Source organism: Zeugodacus cucurbitae, chromosome 2, assembly GCF_028554725.1.
Source record: "Zeugodacus cucurbitae isolate PBARC_wt_2022May chromosome 2, idZeuCucr1.2, whole genome shotgun sequence".
NCBI classification, from domain to species: domain Eukaryota; kingdom Metazoa; phylum Arthropoda; class Insecta; order Diptera; family Tephritidae; genus Zeugodacus; species Zeugodacus cucurbitae.
In genome coordinates, this window is record NC_071667.1 from 4,810,040 (window position 1) to 4,833,574 (window position 23,535).

Sequence of the window (23,535 nt, forward strand, 5' to 3'; positions counted from 1 at the left end):
ATGACCCTTCCTAGTGCGATCCTTTATTCCAAATTTTACTATTATATCTTTATTTTTGGCTTAGTTATGACACTTTATGTATTTTTGATTTTCGCCATTTTGTGGGCGTGGCAGTTGACCGATTTTGCTCATTTTCGAAAGCAACCCTCTCACGATCCCAAGGAACATATGTTCCAAGTTTCATTAATATATCTCATTTTTTACTTAAGTTACAGCTTGCACGGACGGACAGACGGACGGACGGACAGATGGACGGACAGTCATCCGGATTTCAACTCCACTCGTCATCCTGATCATTTATATATATATAACCTCATATCTAACTCTTTTCTTTCTTGGTGGCACAAACAACCGTTATGTGAACAAAACTATAATACTCTGTGCAACATGTTGCGAGAGTATAAAAACAACATTATTGGAATCTCTACTTGAATAAGTGCACGCATGTAAATACAACAAAAGCATGAGCTATACACTTGTGTTGTGGGTAATAGACCATGGTATTAGACGACTGTAAATAGAGGCGTTAAACATGACTTGGAATTCGAAACAAAGATCGAAAGAAGCAAAAGAAATGGCAAGTTGAACATAAATTCAAACCGGTCGGATATGTTCGCCTCAAAAACAGCTGCATTAGTTTTGCCAGCAAAAACAAGAAGAAAATTGCATAATATCTTGCCGACTGCAGCAGCAGCAACAACAAAGATAGCGGAAAACCTGCCGGTTTTATTATGCATAACACACGAGCGATTTACACTGGCCTTATACCGGTGAGACATTTACATGCGAATATACAAAAACACTAAACATATGTACTAGTTATTTGTAGTTGTAGTTGCGCATCTAACTGTCGCATTGTAGTTGTTATTGTGGTTAGCAATTTCATTGCGTGTAAACTATTTGCATTCAGTAGTGGTTTGTCCCATCAATTAAACCGATTGTTGTTGTTGGTGTTTTTTTTTTTTTTGTTTAATGAACTTAAATATTAATAGAGATATCCCATACTTTGCCAGGCATATGAAATATGACTAACTATTAATTAGTTAATAAAAATTTAAAGTAGTTTGTGCAAAGGCGGCGTAACAGGTTTCTTCAAAATATGTAAAATTATGCGCTTAGTCTCTGAAATACAAAACACTAAATAACAAAGATTTGTGGTTTCGCATTGCATAATTTGAATGCGTGTGTGAGCCAAGAGATCAATCAGCTTATTTTGTAAACTCGTATGTTAAATCGGTTACAACATTACAACTACAGAAACAACCCAGCTATGTTGTTTAAAGCCCGGGAAAAAGGCCGATTTTCGATTTTTTCTTTTTTTAATAAAAACTTAAGTATTTATTTCAAACTTTTTATTATCTTAAAGATACAAATTTAACGAGGGAATATTTTTCAAGAAAAATATTAAAAACTGAGATGGTGACGGTATTTCCACGGCGAGTCCACGGGAATAATCGGTAATGGTAATGCCACACCCATTTTCCATTTTGTAAAAAAATCTGAGTGCAGCTTCTTTCTGCTATTTCTTCTGTAAAATTTAGTTTTCTGACGTTTTTCGTTGGTGAGTTAACGCACTTTTAGTAATTTTCAACCTAACCTTTGTATGGGAGGTGGGCGTGGTTATTATCCGATTTCTTTCATTTTTGGACTGTATTAAGAAGTGGCTAAAAGAGACGACTGCAGAAAGTTTGATTTATATAGCTTTATTGGTTTGCTAGATATATACAAATAACCGATTTAAGGCGGGGCCACGCCCACTTACCCAAAAAAATTACATTCAAATATACCCCTTACTAGTGTGATCCTTTATTCCAAATTTTACTTTTATAAATTTATTTATGGCTTAGTTATGACACTTTATGTGTTTTCGGTTTTCGCCATTTTGTGCGCTTGGCAGTGGTCCGATTTAGCCCATTTTCGAGCAACCCTCTCACGGTCCCAATGAACATGTGTGCCAAGTTTCATCAAGATATCTCAGTTTTTACTCAAGTCATCCGTTGCACGGACGGACTGACGGACCTTTTGATATATATGTATAACCCTATATATATAGTTTTATGACTTACAAACAACCGTTATGAGAACAAAACTATAATACGTATAATAGTATAGAAATACGCAAAGATTTTATTAAAGGAACTTAGGACGGAGAGAAAAATGATAATCGGATTTTGACAGAGGTTTTTACGAAAATAAATTTTTCAGAGGCATGTTTTTAATTGCCGTAATATCCATGGAAATTGTAACTCGAAGCCTTTAGTTCTCGAAAACTCTTGAGAACTGATTTTTTTGAAAACCAGTTTTGAGAAATTAAATAAATTTTTCTATATTTTCCAGGCCAATAATAAGCTTGAGGCCAGTACGGAGTCAATACAATATATATTTCACTAAAATTGTATATGGGTGCCAATCGCATCTATAAAGTGCTCCAATAACACGGCTGATAATGGAAACGACTTGAAAAACTGAATTATTACACCTCTATAGTACAATATTCACCATTGACCTCAATGGCGCTTCCAGCAATATTTCCAAATAAAACAGACCAATGACGTCACTCTCAACTAATTATGGTTTTTCTGATAATCAAGGGTGAAGAAATGCAGATAGCGAAAACATTTAATTTTCGAGCAAAAAAAAACAAAATTAAATTCATTCATATCAAGAATGTTCTCTAATGTCCGTTCCATGATTAAAACTGACATTTAGGTTTTATTGTAAAATTACTGCATGCCTATATATATATGGCAAAGCAGTTTTGGGGCAGTATGACATTCCAGTTACATTCACATTACACAATTTTAACTTTCCCAACAATTTGTATAACCAGAAATATCCCAGTAAAGTATGTATGTATATAGGCAATCCAAGGAAATGTTTGTGCAAGTGCAAACAAGAAACAAAATCCTCAACTTAAAGACCGAATAACTGCAACATTTGTAAAGGCCGAAAGTGGTTAAACAGCACCACATACATACATACATAATACCGGATACTCAAAGACTTGTTTTTGTCCGACGCGATGCGATCAGTGCGGCGTGGAAATGAATGAGTGGCAGAAATTGCATGGATCACTTGCAGCCGTGATATTATAAACTGCTATTTAGCTGCAGTCACAGTCTAGGCCGTGGTAAAAAATAAACACAAAAATCGAATATTTATCAACTTCTTCGACAAGTCGTTTTTGCTGGCTGCGACGCAGACTTGTAGTGAGTGGTTCAATATTGCAGCGTCGCAATTCAATGCGAGTCGTCGGGCTTAACGGTTATGTGCGGTTTCAAATAGACAAGCAGATGCGATAAACTCCACTTTAAGGCGTTCAAATATTCACATACCTCGACAGTGGTGGCCAAAAAAAGGACGATATCCTATTAAATACAAAGTGTTTTAAATATAACGGTGCACAACAGCAGTATAAAAATTAATTTCAAGTGCTAACTGTATAGATTACAAAACCGTTAAGACAAAATGTCACGACAAACCGTTAGTTGGAAAATGCAATACAGTTTATACATTTTCAGTGCCATCTGCCTGGCGCAGGCAGCTGCCGTCTACACACGCGAAATCATCAATAATGCGCCACAGTTACAAGAACGACGTAAGCATAATTATATTTTGTTGAAATTTTCAAATTTGTGGTGAATTGTGTAAAATACAGTGAAATGCGTGGCTAAAAACTACTGTGAAAATTACAGTTACACAGAATAAAATACGTGCGTAAACAAAAATTTAAGGACAAATGTTGGTCCAAGATATGTCCAGTGACACATGGATAAAACTTTCTATTACATTTAAAAAAAATCAGTTCTTCACTCCAACCCCGAAGCATTCATTTCAATAAAATAATCACATCTTCATGTGATGTTGTTGTTCTTCTTCTTCTTGACTGGCGTAGATACCGCTTACGCGGTTATAGTCGAGTCCACAACAGCGCGCCACGCATCTCTACTTTTGGCAGTTTGGCGTCAATTGGTAATACCAAGTGAAGACAGGTCCTTCTCCACCTTGTCCTTCCATCGGAGTGGAGGTCTTCCTCTTCCTCGGCTTCCACCAGCAGGTACTGCATCGAAAACTTTCAGAGCTGGGGCACTTTCGTCCATTCGAATAACATGACCTAGCCAGCGTAGCCGCTGTCTTTTTATTCGCTGGACTATGTCTATGTCGTCGAACAACACATACAGCTCATCATTCCATCTTCTGCGGTATTCGCAGTTGCCAATGTTTAAGGGACCATAAATCTTCCGCAAAACCCTTCTCTCGAAAACTCCTAGTGCCGTCTCATCGGATGTTGACACCGTCCATAGTAGCACCTGTTGGCAAGAGTGATTCTGCGTTGGATTTCAAGGCTGACATTATTTTCGGTGTTAATGCTGGTTCTTAGGTATACGAAACTATCTACAACTTCAAAGTTATGACTGTCACCAGTGACGTAGGAGCCAAGACGCGAATGCGCTGACTGTTTGTTTGATGACAGGAGATATTCAACACCAGACCCATTCGCTTCGCTTCCTTATCCAGGCGGGAAAAAGCAGAACTAACGGCGTGGGTGTTGTTTCTAATTATATCGATATCGATATCATCGGCGTACGCCCGTAGCTGTACACTTTTATAAAAAATTGTACCTTCTCTGTTTAGCTCTGCGGCTCGAACTATTTTTTCCAGCATCAGGTTAAAGAAGTCACACGATAGCGAGTCACCTTGTCTGAAACCTCGTTTGGTATCGAACGGCTCGGAGAGGTCCTTCCCGATCCTGACGGAGCTTTTGGTGTTGCTCAACGTCAACTTACACAGGCGTATTAGTTTTGCGGGGATACCAAATTCAGACATCGCGGCATAAAGGCAGCTCCTTTTCGTGCTGTCGAAAGCAGCTTTAAAGTCGACAAATAGATGGTGTGTGTCGATCCTCTTTTCACGGGTCTTCTCCAAGATTTGGCGCATGGTGAATATCTGGTCAGTTGTTGATTTTCCAGGTCTAAAGCCACACTGATAAGGTCCAATCAGTTTGTTGACGGTGGGCTTTAGTCTTTCACACAGTACGCTCGATAGAACCGTATAGGCGATATTTAGGAGGCTTATCCCACGATAGTTGGCGCAGATTGTGTGGTCTCCCTTTTTGTGGATTGGGCAGAGCACAATTCCAATCGTCGGGCATGTTTTCTTCCGACCATATTTCGCAAAGAAGCTGATGCACGAATCTTGTTGTTAATGTTACAAAATTGAGCGTCAATAATTTGACTATGTCATAAACCATTTTCCTTTTGTTTTTTGAAATAACTTGCAATACAATTTAATTTTTCAACTCATAAACATTAAGTTGTGTACTCATCAAGGACCTCAATTTTGAAACAAAACAAACAATGTTCTTAAAATGAAAATCAATGTCAATCATGTTTCTTATCTCATTACATCGCGTACTACTTCTTGGAACTTAGAACTTATTAATTCGTAGGCTGGTGTTGAAGTGTTGTTCCTTCATTAATGATCTTAACTAAATCCTCAAATATAGTATAAACTTTTCTCTCTCCTCCCCCCCAAAAAACAGCAAATTGGCTGCAGACCTGCAAACGTGCTAATCCCAACGAAGACAAGTGTTTTCGACGCTTATTTGAGGGTTGTTTCCCCGCTTTTGCGGCCGGAATACCGGAGATCGGTATAAAAAGTTTCGAACCACTACACATAGACCAGGTTTCGGTATCAAAGGGTAGCGGGAACTTAGTACTTTCGGGTGGTTTTCAAAATCTAATCATACGTGGACCCTCAAATGCAACCGTGCGTCGCGCCAAGTGAGTGTTGTTACATCAAATATATAATATCATATTTAATAATTTTCTTTAATCAACCAATTAGTCTGGATCTCGACAAGAAGTTATTAAATTTTGAGCTGGACATACCGTTACTGCGTATACGCGCCAAATACAACTTGAAGGGCAATATATTACTGTTACCGCTGGTTGGTAACGGTGATGTGCGCATGGCTTTGAAGGATGTAAAAACCGCCGTATACACCAAAATACATTTAAGCAATGAACCGGAGGTATGTACAGCTTTTTATACACAAATAATATAAAAATAAACTTTACATAATCTACAGGAAGTCATACGCATTGATGAAATGAAGGTTACATTCCATGTGGGCGCAATGCGTATACATCTAAGTGACCTGTTCAATGGCAATGAGATATTGGCCGCATCCATCAACAATTTCCTCAACGAAAATGCAAAAGAGGTGATTGCTGAATTGCGCCCTGATCTGGAGTTGGGTTTAGCGGATATTTTCCATGGTTTATGGAATAATGTGTTCTCGAAAATGCCACTCAAATTGTGGTTGCTGTGATTTTCTTATTATTTGAAATGTTCTTTATTGCTTTTATAAGTTTTGTTAAAGTTGTATTTATTTAGATATAAATTAAAGAGTCATTCTTAAACGGTTCGTTTTGTAGTAACTAACACTATCTATCATCGCAAAGCTTATTACAGTGCAAATATTAGTTTGCAAAGCATTCATGCTTCATCACATCTACTCGGGCAGCAAGTCATCAAAGCTATAAGTATCGAATATCTTCTCCGTCGAGGCGCGCACTATATCCGATATTGAAGTCTCCATCAAAGGGCGCAGCTCATTCGACAGTGAGTCCCAATTTTCATTCACGAATGTATTCATACGATCGCCCAATGCTTGATCACCATTAAACAGATTGCTTAAATGCAACTCGGCTTTACCAAGTGTATACTTCACCTTGACATCCTTTACTTTGGCGTAAGTACTGCCATTTTTGTTGTATTGCTCGGCCGTAATCACCGTGTTCAACTCTACATTGGCTAAAAAAAATTGAAAAAAAACTATATAAAACTATACATTTGCGGTAGGTAGACAACTTACAGAAATTCGCCTTGAAATCGCCCTCCCCCATTAGTGGCATCATCATAATTTTGCCCTTCATCACATACTTTGCATGCATTGTTACATTCGGCACACTCATCATCAGTGTCAAACGCATTTTCTGTGGATTTATGTGCAGCTCGTTCAGTGTGAAGTCGCCCAAACCGTTTACGGTTATATTCTTGAAAGTGGAATGCAGATAAATGGCGCCCGAATCTTGATCCATTTTAATTTCGGGCACCACCAATGGCGTGATGGGTGGTATAAACAGCTCCGGTATGCCATAATGTAGTAGATCCTTCATAGCGAGCAAGGAATTACGCGCACACATATCTAAATTTGGGTCACTGCGTCGACAGATTTTCACAAAAGAAGCTATATGCAGTGCCATACGATGTGGTTAATGAAATGTCAATAAATATTATATAAGTCAATAAATGTCAATAAATATTATATAATACCATTAACATACGTAATTGAGTGCGCTCCTGCTCTACGATGGATCCAGTCAATACGACACCACTAAAAGCGGTTAACAACGTTAAAATTGTGCAAATATACATTTTATGTTAATTGTGATTTTTCGTATAGTACTTTACGCCTACACCATTCAGAAATTTGTGAACTATTTATAGCATATAAATATCTCTTTATATAATTGGCTGAAATTGCTGATCTGCATGTCTCAAGGTAAAAGACGAATTTCGCACAGGTCAACCGTTGACATTGCTGAATATGCACTTTACAATTGTTTATTTACAGTTGGTGAAGAGAAGTGAAGCTTGAAAATTTACACGCTCATTGCAAATGCATATGTAGATGTATGCCCTGCATTCATATTTTATGATCATAAATATTGAGATCGTCTTAACTGAATGAATATAATACATTACACTAAAATAACTGCCCTCTAGAAGATAAAACGGAGTTTCCAAGTATATGACATGAAAAGGGGTACTATGAAATGCGTTCAAAAATTATTTAAAGACAAAATAATATGTATTACTTGTTGTCCGTTTCGTATGTGCCGATTCCATTTATATTGTATACATGCTGTGATGCTGTGCATTAACTTCCTCAGTGCTTAAGAGTTTTAAATGGGTTTCGTGGATTCAAAAAATCGATTTTTTGTTTTTTAACTTATTAATTTCTACAACATCTCAAGAATATTGTCCTAAATTTCGATCCGAATAATAGTTTCGGAGTTACAGCCTTTGGAAAGTGTGCGCCAAGTCAAGTACTATTGTTACTCAAAACTTTAAACGAGTTTTTCTCGGAACCGTGTTTTCAAAGTCGGTTGTCAAATTTTCTCGATAACCACTCAACGGACTTGATGAAATTTTGAAAAGGTGTTCGAGATACCATTTACTCGTGCTTGAACGAAGGTTTTATTTTTTTCAATTACAACTATTTACAAAAAAACAAAATGTTTTTTTTTCAATTACAACTATAAAAAAAAAAAAAAAAAAAAATGTCAAACAATTTTTATTGTTTTGGAAAAATGTCTGCCAAAATTCCAATTTTAACTTTTTTGTCTTTCCTTCGTTCAAGCACGAGATTATGGTCTTACCTAAAACACATATTTTTGTTTTTTCATTTTGGATAATCCTATAATCCTGTCAGGAGTTATGCTGACAACGTGGACGCACCCTTTTTCCGAGAGGTCACCGGAAATGACGTCGCAATGGAGGAGTTTTACTTTTTTTTTAATTTCAGAAATTATTCTTCAAATATCAAAAAAAAGTTTGAATAAAATAAATCGTTTTTTACATGAAAAATCAAATATTGAAAATAGGCCATTTTTGACGCGACAAAACCCATGTAACCCCTTAAAGGAAGAGGAAATTATATACATACATATCTCAATTGTGATTCAAAATATCGCTTGCTCAGGCGTACATAAAGAGTTGCGGAAATCAATTTGTCTTGTCTTTCTGAAATTTCAGACTTTATTTACACTTTTTCATAAAAACATAAATGCGCTTTATATTTAACATGATACTTATATATATATATATATATATGAACAATATGTAACGAATTTAAATGATTAGACATATTTACATAATATAATAATACAATGTACATGTAAATTGCTCACTATGACAAATGTCTTAAATTTAAAGCATAAAAATGTATGTGCATATATGTAGTTGTCGTTATGTAAACATTGATACAGCACTATTAAAACTATAAATCGCCTCTCACAGCCGGTAATAGTCGCATTTACAGTAGAAATAGCCGTTCAGTATACCCGTATATAACCTCAAATCGATTTCACTAGCGACGTTTTATGCAAAATTAACATATTTGGGGAGGAGAAACTCAATTCGAGATGCATGACATTGATTAGCCACTCAGAGCTACAGATTTTACTTTTTCTTGTGATGTTATTTGGAAAGCGATGCTCGGAAAAGTGATGTGTTCAAGGCAAACATTGTTGCCGAAATTAACGCTATAGCGCTTGATTTGCTCGACAGTTGTCACATTTTTATATAGTATTCAAAAATACAAAAAAAAAAAAAAAAAATAAAAGACATTCACTTATGTAAAAGTATCACTGATATAAAAAGGCGATCGAGTTTTTAAGTTATGTTACATATCGACATACATACATGCATGATGGTGTGTATCTTATATATAGAGATATTATAAAATCTTAATATTTGCAAAGAATGCTTTGCGTGAGTGCTTATACGCTAATCATTTTGTGACAAACTAAAATTGCAAACTTAAATAAACTTTGTAATTTGGTTTTAACTGCATGGCAGCTGTGTTCTTACACACAATTTATATACTTCAAAGTTTTTTACAAAAACTTGTCGGTATGTGGCACAAATAAGTTTGTTATCACAATCAGTCATATTAAAAACTACAATTACAAACTAACGCTATTAATATTTTCTGAACAATCGTTTTGAAAAAACCCGAAGATATTAATAGCGAATGTTAACATTTTACAGTTAACAATTAATCTGCTATGGTAGCTGGGAGATCATTATGCTTATTTATGTCGTCATCAATATCCATTCTGAAAATGACAATAATAATAAACAAATTAATAACAAATAGCAAATTGGAAATCGAAACAATGAGTATGCATTATTTTTTTGTACAAAAACTTACTGCAACATCCGCTCTGTAGCTTCGTCGATCAGCGATTGCACTGGGTACTGGAAGAGTTCGTTAATGCTGCTTGCTAAGTCAGAAGTGCCATTAACAATTATTGACGAATCTCCATCTTGCGACAGGTAGGTACTGTGCCCATTACCATTTACATATATTTCAATTAAAGCTTTATGAAATTCGATTGTGCTTTGTGATACAGCATTTTGCATTTGATGCAACTGATTTAAATTGTTATCGACGATACTCTGTAATTTCTTAAATTCAATTTGCATCGAATTTATGGTGGAATATGCATATTTCAAATGCTCGTTCAAGAATACTTTCTCCCTCTGCCCTAGACAATTGTACACGGCAGTTCTGCAAACTTCCAAGCGTTCATTCGATACAGTATCAAGATGCCTCCTAAACTCCAAGCTATGCAACGAATAAGGCAAATTAAATATTGAAATACAAAACCAAGCTTGAGAACTTACAGTTTGTAGACATCCTTTTGCTTAAGCTCATCGAAAATTTTATTGACCGCCATTTCTTTGGCGCGCCGCAACTCGGATCTATAATATTTGCTAACTTTGACTTTTAGTCCCTCTAATTCAACCATAACTGCTTTAAACTTATTCGCCTTAGCAAACCACTCGTTAAAGAATATGTCGCGTCGTTTGCCCTAAAACAATAATTAAAAAAGTAAGGAAGGGCTAAGTTCGGGTGTAACCGAACATTTTATACTCTCGAAATTTATTTATTTAACTTTATTAATATTATATAATACACAATTTGACCCACATATTCGTCATATATAATGTATAAAGTCCATTGAAAGTTGGAAACCATAATATTAGGTTAGAAGCACCGAGGTAATCGTGTTCGATATATGGGGCCTTAAAAATCTATGGTCCGATTTCGGCGATTTTTAGAATGGGGCTGCCACACTATAAACATAGTATTTGTGCAAAATTCTGCATCGATATCTTCACTAGTGCTTACATTATATATTGTAAAGTAAACGATTCAGATCGCCTTCAAAGTTCTGGTATGTAGGAAGTAGGCGTGGTTTTGAAGCGATTTGGCCTATTTTCACAACATATCATTGGGATGTAAGGAAACTAATACAAACCAAGTTTCATTGAAATCGGTTGAGTAGTTCCTGAGATATGGTTTTTGACCCATAAGTGGGCGACGACACGCCCATTTTCCATTTTGTAAAAAAATCTGAGTGCAGCTTCCATCTGCCATTTCTTAAGCGAAATTTAGTGTTTCTGACGTTTTTCGTTAGTGAGTTAACCCACTTTTAGTAATTTTCAACCTAACCATTATATGGGAGGTGGGCGTGATTATTATTCGATTTCTTTCATTTTTGGACTGTATTAAGAAATGGCTAAAAAAACGATTGCAGAAAGTTTAGTTTATATAGCTCTATTGGTTTCCGAGATATGTACAAAAACCCTATTTGGGGGCGGGGCCACGCCCACCTCCCCAAAAAAATTACATCCAAATATGCCCCTTCATAGTGCAATCCTTCATACCAACTTTTATTTCCATAGCTTTATTTATGGCTTAGTTATGGCACTTTATGTGTTTTCGGTTTTCGCCATTTTTTGGGCGTGGCAGTGGTCCGATTTTGCTCATTTCGAAAGCAACCTTCCTATGGTGCCAAGGAATAAGTGTGCCAAGTTTCATTAAGATAACTTAATTTTTACTCAAGTTACAGCTTGCACAGACGGACGGACGGACGGACAGACAGACATTCGGATTTGAACTCCACTCTTCACCCTGATCACTTTGGTATATATAACCCTATATCTAACTCGTTTAGTTTTGAGTGTTACAAACAACCGTTATGTGAATAAAACTATAATAATCTCTAGCAACTTTGTTGCGAGAGTATAATAAAAATACTTTAACGGTGTTCACAGTGCAATTACCTGTACGGTACACGTTTGTCTCGCCGCTTCAATGCCCATGCCAAACTGTTCTACACGACCGTGCATTTCTGTAAGCGCATGAAAGTAGTGCTCTAATTTGTTTGCGTCTGTATTGTACTGGAATAGTTCGTGTTCAGCCGTAAGTGCTTGTTCTTTTAAGCCACAGACAAAAGCCTCTAAATGAAGTTGTTCATTATGGAGCAAATAGTGTGTGCTTTGTTCGATTATCTTCAACAAACTATCAGGCAATTCAGATTTCGAATTCATATATTTTTTTAAATATGCAGGTATATGAGGTGTGGGTACACTGTATTCCGATTCGAGCTGCGCAATATACAGCATTGCCGGAGGATTATTGTCATCGCCCGTATCTTGCCAATCCTCCACAAAGAAATCAATTGCCTTGTAGGTAGGTGAAAGCTGATTCCGTGGATGACCGGTTGGAAAGATGCAAAAAAATTGATCTGTACCAATGTCTCTCTTAATAACATCTCTAAAGTCTCGCAGAGTCATCTCAGGTGTGACTACGTATGAGTAAAATGTTAATGTTGGCAAATAAAATACTTTCAACACTTTTTGTGACAAAATCGAGTCCAGCTCGGTATAAAATGTTACAACGCGTTCCTTAGTCACGGGAGATATGCGTGTGCCACGCGTACTGTAGTTTTTATCCAATGCTGTTGTTAACCATTCTTGTATGTATTTTAAGAATACAGAACTCATACGATTTTCAAATGGTATATTCTCACAGAATTCAAATTTATTCTCATTGAAATCCTCTGTGATAGCAATACATTTCTCATTTTTCTTTCGTATATTGATTATTATATTGTATAATTGCTGATGTGGAATGAAAGGTAGATTGCCACAGATCAATTCGAATGCAATTATACCCATTGACCAGTAGTCAACGGTATTTTTATATTCAGCCGTATCTAAAACTTCCGGTGCGACATAGTTTCTCGTACCGACAATACTTTTTAACATCGTGTTCTCACTAGTACTACGAGCAAAACCGAAATCCGTAAGCTGTGAGGGAAGACATACATACATATTAATTAGTCTTGTTTCGGGAATTTTTTGTTATGTAGATATTTAGTAAATACCTTATACAACCGCCTACCGCCAGTGCGATGTATGACTATATTGTCCGGTTTCAAATCTCGGTGTTCGATGCGACATTGCGTGTGTAAAAACTCAATTGCATGACGAAGCGCTAGTAAGATTTCGCGTACCTCGTATTCTATTAAGCCGTTTGTGTTTTCCGCTAGTAATAACTGCGAACGCAAATCACCCTCATTGCAATACTCCATAACGATGGGCTGTAGCGATAGCCATGCGTGTTTCTGTATTAGATATTCCAAAAATGGCCTGTCGATTTTTTCATTTAGACCTTGCACTATGTAAGGTGTCTGCAGTTGATTCATCCATTCGCTCTCTTGTCGCCAACGTTGTTTCAGTTTGGCGATTTCATCTCCGCTGAGATTATGATTCTCCTTTAAGCTTTTTGTTGCTATATAAGAACGAATAAAAATATACAAATTTTTAAAGTATACAATGTACATACGTATTGCGATTACTCAACCTCGACATTGATAAGAAATAGTTCATGGTTCTGTTTTAAAGCTTAGTACTATGTATATTAAAATCGCACAATATATATTAAATATACACAAATTATTCACTGCTTACGTATATTTATACAAACATAATTAAACAGACAACAAAGTTCTGTATTCTAGGATTTAGTTATAAATTAATCATAACAATTAATAAATGATATATATCCTCTCCGATGATGGGTTCGACTGAACTAATTATTCATGTGATTTGAATAAGCGGTGAAATCATTAACTGGGCTATAATATAATTAACATGTATATTAAGAGTTGCTAACTAAGTACAGTTGATCTCCTTTTTACACGGTGTTTTTGAACACTTCCCAGTTACCATTTTTACACGGTTTTATTTTTTTTACACGGATTTTTTATTTTAATTGTATACTTTTTTGCAATAAAATCAAAAATCCATCCGTCAATACGTCACAAATCCATTGCTGTTAATAGAATTTAATAAATTCTAAATTAAAATTAATTTAAAATTAAACTAAAAAATACAAATCTTAGATTCGAAAGCCAGTGAAAAGGTTGCAACAATTTCAATACGTAAACAAATAAATGAAGCTGTATGAAGAGTAAGAAAAAAGAAGACACAGCGATTAATGACGGAACTTTGAAAATTATTATTTTTTTACCATTCCCAGAATAGTTGTTGTTTGTTCCTTCTAACAGTAATATGGACATACATATAATACCAGAAAAGTCTATAACAACAACAACAGTGAAAATTGTCATTGTACGAATAGATAAAATTTCATGTAAAATTAGATCTTTTTTACACGTTTGCTATTTTTTGCACGATTTTTTCTTAAATTGGTCCCAATAGTGAGTTTTATATAAAAATTTGATTTTTTTGCACGGTTTTATTTTACACGAGTAATTTACTGTCCCAGTTAACCGTGCAAAAAGGAGATCAACTGTACCTTTCTTTTCTATAAAGCGGTAGATCCATCTATATATTTACATTTGAGGCATTCTCTGGAAAAAAAGCCACTTGAAAAAAAAAGTTCTTTATTTTCTTTGGCAATGATATATCTTATAAATAATAATGATATATATTATAAATTAGTATATATAAAACCTAAAATAAAACATATGGTGTTAGGTCTGTGTAACGCGGGGTTGCCATACTGTAAGGGGCCAAAGTTTTTTGTAAAAAAATTTTCGAACCGCCATAACTTTAAAACTAATGAACAGATTTTAAAACACCATGTGACTTTTTTGTACAGAATTTCTCAAACTTTAAAACTGTGTATCGTAAAAAATTTTAAAATTAATATTTCATAGCAAAAAATTAAATCCTGTCATCAAACAAACAGTCGGCGCATTCGCGTCTTGGCTCCCACGTCACTGTTGACAGTCATAACTTCGAGGTCGTAGATAATTTCGTATACCTGGGAACCAGCATCAACAACACGAACAATGTCAGCCTCGAAATCCAGCGCAGAATAACTCTTGCCAACAGGTGCTACTTTGGACTGAGTAGGCAATTGAACAGTAAAGTCCTCTCTCGACGAACCAAAATCAAGCTCTACAAGTCGCTTATCATTCCCGTCCTGCTTTACGGTGCAGAAGCTTGGACGATGTCAACATCAGATGAGACGACACTAGGAGTTTCGAGAGGAAAATTTTGCGCAAGATTTATGGTCCTCAGAACATTGGCAACGGCGAATACCGCAGACGATGGAACGATGAGCTGTACGAGTTATACGACGACATTGACATAGTTCAGCGAATAAAAAGACAGCGGCTACGCTGGCTAGGTCATGTTGTCCGAATGGACGAAAACACTCCAGCCCTGAAAGTATTCGATGCAGTACCCGCCGGAGGAAGCCGAGGAAGGGGAAGGCCTCCACTCCGTTGGAGGGACCAGGTGGAGAGCGACCTGGTTACACTTGGGATCTCCAACTGGCGCCGAACTGCGAAGGAGAGAGACAGGTGGCGCACTATCGTCGATTCGGCTATAACCGGCTAAACGGTTGCAACGCCAATCACATACATACATACATAAGATATATCATTGCCAGAGAAAATAAAGAACTTTTTTTTCAAGTGGCTTTTTTCCCAGAGAATGCCTCATATGTATGTACATTAATCCATTCATTTTCATATATATACATGTACATATGCTTGTAATTACATTTAATCATATTTTAAAGCGCACAAAAATATGTTTTGCATATTTTCGTTTATCAGAAAACATTTTTTCTATTTTTATATCTTTTTAAGCAACCCATTGCCTGCCTAGCACAGTCTGAGCGCAGTCTGAGTATGTGTGTGTTTCACACGTACTTGCAATCATTATTACCGGAAATAATAAAGTTATTCCAGTGTGAAAGCGGCTCAAAATGAGTAAATTTATAATAATTAGCAATGTTACCGGCTCAGACAAAATCATACTTTTTTTATTATAATTAAATATCATTTTATATTAACATTTAATATTAAGAGTTATATTGAAATCAATTCTCTCCCAATGCTAATTCATTACAAAAAAAATGAAAACTTTTTACTTCTTATTGTTGCTAACTTGAGCTGAAGTTATCGAAAGTTTTTTGTGCGTCATTTTCATAACAAAGCAAACCAGTGATGGTCGCAAACTCATTTGAGCTGTGAAAATTTAGGATCAGTGGAACGCAGCACTGAGACAGCTGAGTAGCTGTTTGTTGATCTGACAAACTTATCTAAACATTTATTTCCCAGGGGTAAATATTCGTATGTACATACATACATACATACCCACTGTATGTTATGTCCCTGATGGAAATGGGAGAAGACATGTCTACAAGTCAGTATATCGTCCGACTATTTTGCGAGTATTTTATGTTACATTAGCTGCCATCGATTGGTCACTTCTCTGCTCGCTATCTTTGGTCGCTGCTCGCCTGTCAAAAATTTTACATGTGAAAGCAACAACAAAGTTATCTAGTTGAATTCGTGCAGGAGAGTATGCGAATACCTCATTAAAAATTCTATCGCCGCTTGCTGAGTGCTACCAAGTTTTGTTTTACACATTTTAGAACCATTTTCCTATTGTGAACGGCTCAAAGGACAAATTACTGTCAAAATAATAAAAATTGTTATACACAAATTTGAAATTTAAAATGGCAGGCGAAGATAAATCGTAGGTATTTTTGTATTGAATTTATTGAAAGAAAAACTTTAATAAAAATTAAATTTGTTGCAGAAAACGTAAGACATTGACGGTGGTAGAAGAGTTGAGTGCGACCAAGTATAGTCAATTCGATTTCAGTGCTGCCAGTTTGTATGGAAATTTGGAAAGTTTGTTCGATTGGGTTGTCTATAGCAGTTAGCCAATCGATGACAGCTATTGTCAAGGACTTTCTACTTTTCCTTAAGTGTTATTGATTGCTATTATTAAAAAGTTTTACTGAGTTTCTGGTTGTAGTAGCTCAATATAATCCCATAGGGTACATACATACATAGATACATTCATAAATTGTGCATTGTGCATTTTAATTTCGCTATTGACTTTTCGTGCAGGCACACTTTGTGTTTGCATAAATTATAGCATTTCATAGGCATACATATGAAATATATGATTCACTTTTATTGCTGCGTGCCGATATAAAAAATATCTGCTACACTCAGCTTCAAAAATTCTAAAGAGGTCTTTGTTAAGAGAGCTTTGTTTATATGATATTATTATTATTATTAGTTTTATGGGTTTTTACGTAGAAGATTAATTGAGCATAAAGTCAGACTTGTGAGAATTTTTAAATTTTTGCCGATACAGAGTTTTGCAGTTTTCTCGATAAAGTCAACTGCTGTGCGTTAATTTAACACCAAAGCGTATATTGATGTTTACTATATCACAACTTTTGACTTAAATTTGAGATAAGTATGTATGTATGTATTTATGCTTAAATGTATTCGACTAATCGACTAACCGAATTAACCGAATAGGGCATTATTCGAATAATAATATTTGGTTTGCACTATTCGGATAGGCGTAAGTTGCCGACTATTCGATTAACCGCTCTTTTCTGACTATTCGTTGTCGACTATTCGAATAGTGAAAGTTCATTAAATTTCTATGTTAATTGTAAAATGTGAGACTCATGAAAAATGCCCACAATTGATAATTTTCACAAATAAAAACAAACAAAAATCAAAGGATTTCAAACAATTTTCATTTATTCAAATGCTCGCAGCGGAGCAACTATTCGAATAGGGGCAGCAGAACAACTATACGAATAATCATAGTAGAACGACTATTCGAATAGTCGTAACATTGCGACGCAACTAATCGAATAGTACTAACCGGTTAATATTCCTACCAACGGTTACAAACCGGATATTCGAATAATCGGTTTTCAGGTTAATCGAATAATTTTAAGATCCCTAGTACATATGTATGTACATACTTGAATTATTCCAAGAATAATATGTCTGCCGATAAATGTTAGAAATGAGTGATAACATTGATAACATGGACATACACAAATTTTAATAAAAAGAGCAAGCGTCACTATTAGCCAATAATCGCGCCTATTTTCTAAACATTTAATAATATTAAAAACAAGTAAGGAAGGGCTAAGTTCGGGTGTAACCGAACATTTTATATTATATAATACACAATTTAACCCACATATTGTATAAAGTCCATTGAAAGTTGGAAACCATAATATTAGGTTAGAAGCACCGAGGTCCTCGTGTTCGATATATGGGGCCTTAAAAACCTATGGTCCGATTTCGGCGATTTTTAGAATGGGGCTGCCACACTATAAACATAGTATTTGTGCAAAGTTCTGCACCGATATCTTCACTAGTGCTTACTTTATATATTGTAAAGTAAACGATTCAGATCGTCTTCAAAGTTCTGGTATGTAGGAAGTAGGCGTGGTTGTGAAGCGATTTGGCCTATTTTCACAACATATCATTGGGATGTAAGGAATCTAATACAAACAAAGTTTCATTGAAAACGGTCCAGTATGAGTTATGGCACTTTATGTGTTTTCGGTTTTCGCCATTTTGTAGGCTTGGCAGTGGTCCGATTTTGCTCATTTTCGAAAACAACCTTCCTATAGTGCCAAGTTTGCCAAGTTTGATTAAGATATCTTAATTTTTACTCAAGTTACAGCTTGCACAGACGGACGGACGGACGGACCCACAGACATTCCGATTTCAAATCCACTCGTCATCCTGATCATTTATGTATATATAACCCTATATCTAACTCGTTTAGTTTTGGGTGTTACAAACAACCGTTATATGAACAAAACTATAATACTCTCTAGCAACTTTGTTGCGAGAGTATAATAAAATAATAAGCAATTTCATTCACAAGGTGTAAAAAAAGTGTATTTGTTCGTAACTCAGCACCGCATAACTTTTGCTCTACACATAGTTAACCAAATTATTATTATATGGTTTAGCGCAATCTGCCACTGAAAACTCTAAGCACTGATTGATTGGCCGCATGAACAAACCATCCACAACTGCTACCTGAATTGCACCATAGTGCTATTACTATGTGTGATGGTAGTTTGATAATATATTTTTCGACCATTGTCAAGTATTAACATAATTGTCTATCATGGTTGTGCTTGTTTAAGAGGTTATTTTTCTCATTATTATTAATTAAACACATCACTATATGCACCAAAGCGAAATGTCCACCAATCACTTAAAACGAAATGTTTATATACAACCGTAAACATACATACATATGTAATTTTTTGTTATTGAACAAATTAATATAACGTTAGCGTTACACGAGCAATAAATGTATTCAACAAAGTGAACTAAGTATTTGACTTACGCTTATTTGACAATAAAATTGTAAACAATTCATGGATTTGTTTACATTAGCCCGTCTTGTTTTTTTCTAGAACAATATGGAGCCACTTGAATACGTATATACATATATTTATTGTGATTTCTGAGTTGGAGCAGAAAACAGTGGTAAGTAGTTTCCAAGAGTTCTTTTGCATAAGCAGAAAGTATTCGGCATTTTCTTTTATTTATTTAAAAATAATTTTGTTTTGTTTGAAATTTGTTTATTTTTGAATTTAAATTTTTTTTTATTTACAGCATACATATGAAATAAACGTAAAGAAAAATTAAATGTCATATGTTCATTTTGTTAAATACACTAATTGTTGAAATTTACAAAAATTTAAAGTTATGACGAAAATTGATATTCAATTATACATACACTAAGAAAAGAAGAGTTCCCCAGTGTTAGTCTTAATAGAGTCATAATTCCAAAATCCGATAGCGTAAAATACCTCGGATTACGTTTTGAACATATCAGAGCCAAGAGAACGCAACTAAAAATTAAAACTAGAAAAATGTATTGGCTGCTTGGTCCAAAGTCGAAACTTAGCTTGCAACACCTATATTGAAACCAGTATGGTCTTATGGCATTCAAATCTGGGGTACAGCAAGTAAATCCAACGTAGATGTGATTCAAAGATATCAGTCAAAAACACTTAGACTAATTGCTAATGCAAAGTGGTTTATAAAAAATATATATCTCCACAAGGATCTTAGAATACCTATGGTGACTGATGAAATAAAAATATATAGCTCAAGGTACATATCAAGATTAAATTATCATCCCAATACACACGCTGTAAACTTATTAGACAATAGCGAAGACACAAGAAGACTGCAAAGATTTCATTCTCTAGACCTGCCGTTTAGATCGTAAGAATTTTCTAAACATAGTATTTAATGAAATAATTATAATACTAAACTTAGATATATTAACACCATAATTTAAGGCCAAATTGCACTTAAGGCACCAATATAATTACAATAGTCAATTCAATTTACTTATTGTTTGACGACAAATTTTATTAATAAAAAAAAAAATTATACATCGTCAAGAAAACAACTTACATCTATCGTCCTAATTCTAAAATCATACTTTAGATATGTCAGAATATTCATGTTCGTACAATTCTATAAAAGGGAATTATCACTTTTTTCAACTTTGTTCATCGTTAATTTTAAAATTTTGCAAATTCTTATTCGATATTTGGAGAACTCTATACTCAGCTGATCATTTCTTGATCATCAACTTGAAAAGTTTCTTGTCTGAAAATTTTTAAAGCAATACAGCCGTCAAATTCGAAAAGTGAGAGTGGTAGTAAAAAAGTTTGAGTGTATTGCAACTTGAAAGCAAATTCTTGGACTTGTAAAGGCCGGGCAATGAATGTTATCACAACAACTTTAATCTACAATTGCATGTGAACATTTTTCCCGGAAAAGTTATATTTATAATACGAGTATACTTTCTTATCATCATAAGCTTTACTACCTGAAATAACCTTTACTGAATACTACCTCTAAAATTTGTTAAGTAAATTTGTTGATACAAACAAACATATGAAAGAAAGAAAGAATGCATTCAAATGCATGTGTATCTATAAATTTATTTATATCAGTGGCGAACGCAGGAAAAAATTTTGGGGGGGGGGGAGGGGGGTTTAGGTAAAAAGACAATGTTTCATTATTTTATTCACAAATTGAATTTGGGCCATAACATTTAAAATCTCTTCCTCCGTCACGGCTATATCTCTATGGATATTCAAGAGAGCCATTCCGTTCAGGCGTGTTTCTCCAGTTTTATTTCTTAAATATGTTTTAAGACTGCTAAGTGAGGAAAACGAGCGTTCACTTGAAGCGACAGATATAAGGATTGTTGCTCCAATCTTTAAAAAACGATGCACTGTTTTGAAAATTTTCATTTGAAAAACAAATAATAAGTAAAGTTGTGTATCTAATTCAGACCAGTTTTTTCTGGTTGTTTTTATTAAAAATATAGACATTTTAGTTAAGGCACTCAAGTATGTTTTTGCAAATAGCATAATTTTTTTTTAATTTAAATTTATTTCACAACAGTTTGCTCATGGAACGAAAACTGAAAGTCATAATGAATGAGTTTTTAGTTTTCCTGTATTATGATTAACATTAAACTCTAAAAAAAATAATAGAAACCTTATTGGTGACTTCTCAGTTCAGAACTAATTTTCAAAAGAAGTCCATTTTCGACTCACAATTCCCCTTAAATCTAAAAAAATCCAGTTCAGCAGCCACAGAGTTATAAGGCAAACTCATTACTTTGAAGAAAATTAAACAAATTGGCCTACATTCCCACAACTTTTTAATACTATCCAGACACAATAGGATTGTTTTTAGTTTAACATTTTCATAGTTTCAAACAATTAAATTCTATCAGCAGAAAAGTATCAAAATAGGCCGTTTGTGAACAAAAAAAGTATCAAAAAAGATACAAATGTATCAAAACGGCAACGCTGTTAGTGTCTAATGTATTCATTTATTTTACATATTCATGCATCGTCGGCAGAAAGATTGCTTCTATTCTATTATTTAAAAATTCAATTACTTTTTTTTTAACACCCCAAAACCCCTCCTCCCCCGCCCTGCGTTTGCACCTGATTTATATAAATGTACTTAACGCGCGGATGCTAACCAAAAAGTAAGCGGCGGCGATATTAACCCAGCCTATGGGAATGTTTGCTCTTAATATTGTATATTCTGCTTGTTAAGTATAAGAACTATGTATTTTAGTCCAATTGGCAAATTGCCAAAACATAATTTTTCATTTAACAAAGTTAGCAACAATAGCATAATGCACTGATCGAATAGAGAATGTGTCGCATTACCACAAACTTAAAATACCCACTTTTTATGAATACTTCTTAAAGTGCAATCAATAATTTTTAAAATAATAAATATAAAGCATATCACGTTCCAAGTGGCTTAAAATTGAAGCACAAACACACACGACGGTATGTTTTACAAATGCTTTACAAATATACATACGTCAAAAGTTTATAACACAAAACACAAAACACCACACCGATCCCCCGCCGTAAACACCAATAGTACAACACTGAATTCTCAGAATTGATACGCTGACTAATGCACGCGTTTTGTTGCTTTTGTTTTTTCTATATATAAATGTATACACATACACATTTTAAACATTTAGGAAAAGAGAACTCATTCAAATAACTTTTTCTTAATTTAAAACTTAATAAGTTGGGATATTTAATAAAAATAGATACATTATTACATACATATTACATACATATGTAGATATAGTATATATATATATATAATTAATACGACGCAATGTACGTACCAATCTCTTGACCGGTTTCAACATTCCGCCAATGATCCACATTCCCGAAGCCACCGACACCCAGCTGACGTTTATGCTGCCATTTCCCAAAAGAACCCAAAGAATAATTATTCATTATATTCTTTTTGCAATAATTCTTCACACTCAAGACACTTTGTTTATGTTTTAAAAAACGTTCACTGAGCACCCAGCACGTATGACGGTAAATAAAGAGCCCAACAATTTCACTTCCGTATCACTCCACATCTAAAACGAATTTGTAGAAAAATAACAAATACTTGCTTTTAAATGAAATGCCGAGAATCGAAAAGAAACGAACAAATGTCAAAAAAGAAATTGAAATCAAAACAGAATAAGCATACGATAAGGAACAGAGTTACCAGCATGCCAGTTCGTAGATAAATTATAATTTCTATACGTTGCATTTTCATAAATACAATATGCGAACAAAAATTTTGCTAAAAAATAAATTTAAACTTTTTTATTTTTAATTTTATTTATTATATTAATAAAAGAATGATAGAAATGTTATATTTTTATTTTTTGAAAAAAACAGTGATTTGTGGTAATTCTCAATGTATTTGGTGGATTTTTTGCTACACTTGAGACATTTGGGATGAGAAAACATGTAGAAAAGGAAAAGAAGAAAACAATCCAAACTTCAAAAATAAATTATGAGATTTTGGTGAATCCGGTAGTTAACGTTATTGAGGACTTCCTAGAGCGCTCAAACTGAATAGTCGAATATTACAGAAGCTTAATATATTACGCTGAAACTTACTAAAGTTATTTCTGAGAATTTTTGCATTGATGCGGGGAGCTAGTGTTTTGTGATTATCGCATTTG

At 34.6% G+C, this 23,535-nt stretch overlaps 3 protein-coding genes and 1 long non-coding RNA gene across 4 annotated transcripts; 2 read left to right on the forward strand and 2 right to left on the reverse strand.

Annotated features, from left to right (window-relative positions):
• The first annotated feature begins 3,257 nt into the window (after positions 1-3,257).
• LOC105218381 (protein takeout) lies at positions 3,258-6,430 on the forward strand. Its single transcript, XM_011193930.3, has 4 exons — positions 3,258-3,598; positions 5,543-5,783; positions 5,848-6,034; positions 6,092-6,430. The coding sequence occupies exons 1-4, from the start codon at positions 3,469-3,471 to the stop codon at positions 6,332-6,334; spliced, it is 801 nt and encodes a 266-aa protein (XP_011192232.2). The 5' UTR covers positions 3,258-3,468; the 3' UTR covers positions 6,335-6,430.
• On the reverse strand, positions 6,335-8,211 carry LOC105218382 (protein takeout). Its single transcript, XM_011193931.3, has 3 exons — positions 7,353-8,211; positions 6,881-7,255; positions 6,335-6,819 (listed from the first exon to the last, which is right to left on the reverse strand). Exons 1-3 carry the CDS (start codon positions 7,441-7,443, stop codon positions 6,518-6,520), a joined length of 768 nt encoding a protein of 255 aa, XP_011192233.2. The 5' UTR covers positions 7,444-8,211; the 3' UTR covers positions 6,335-6,517.
• A 990-nt stretch (positions 8,212-9,201) lies between these two features.
• Positions 9,202-22,958, reverse strand: LOC105218383 (inhibitor of nuclear factor kappa-B kinase subunit beta). The gene is made up of 6 exons (XM_011193932.3): positions 22,690-22,958; positions 13,035-13,441; positions 11,929-12,957; positions 10,483-10,670; positions 10,007-10,423; positions 9,202-9,911 (listed from the first exon to the last, which is right to left on the reverse strand). The coding sequence occupies exons 1-6, from the start codon at positions 22,802-22,804 to the stop codon at positions 9,851-9,853; spliced, it is 2,217 nt and encodes a 738-aa protein (XP_011192234.1). The 5' UTR covers positions 22,805-22,958; the 3' UTR covers positions 9,202-9,850.
• Positions 19,389-23,418, forward strand: LOC128920136 (uncharacterized). The gene is made up of 3 exons (XR_008470260.1): positions 19,389-19,475; positions 19,605-20,108; positions 23,246-23,418. It is a non-coding gene; the product is annotated as an uncharacterized LOC128920136 (long non-coding RNA).
• Positions 23,419-23,535: the final 117 nt, after the last annotated feature.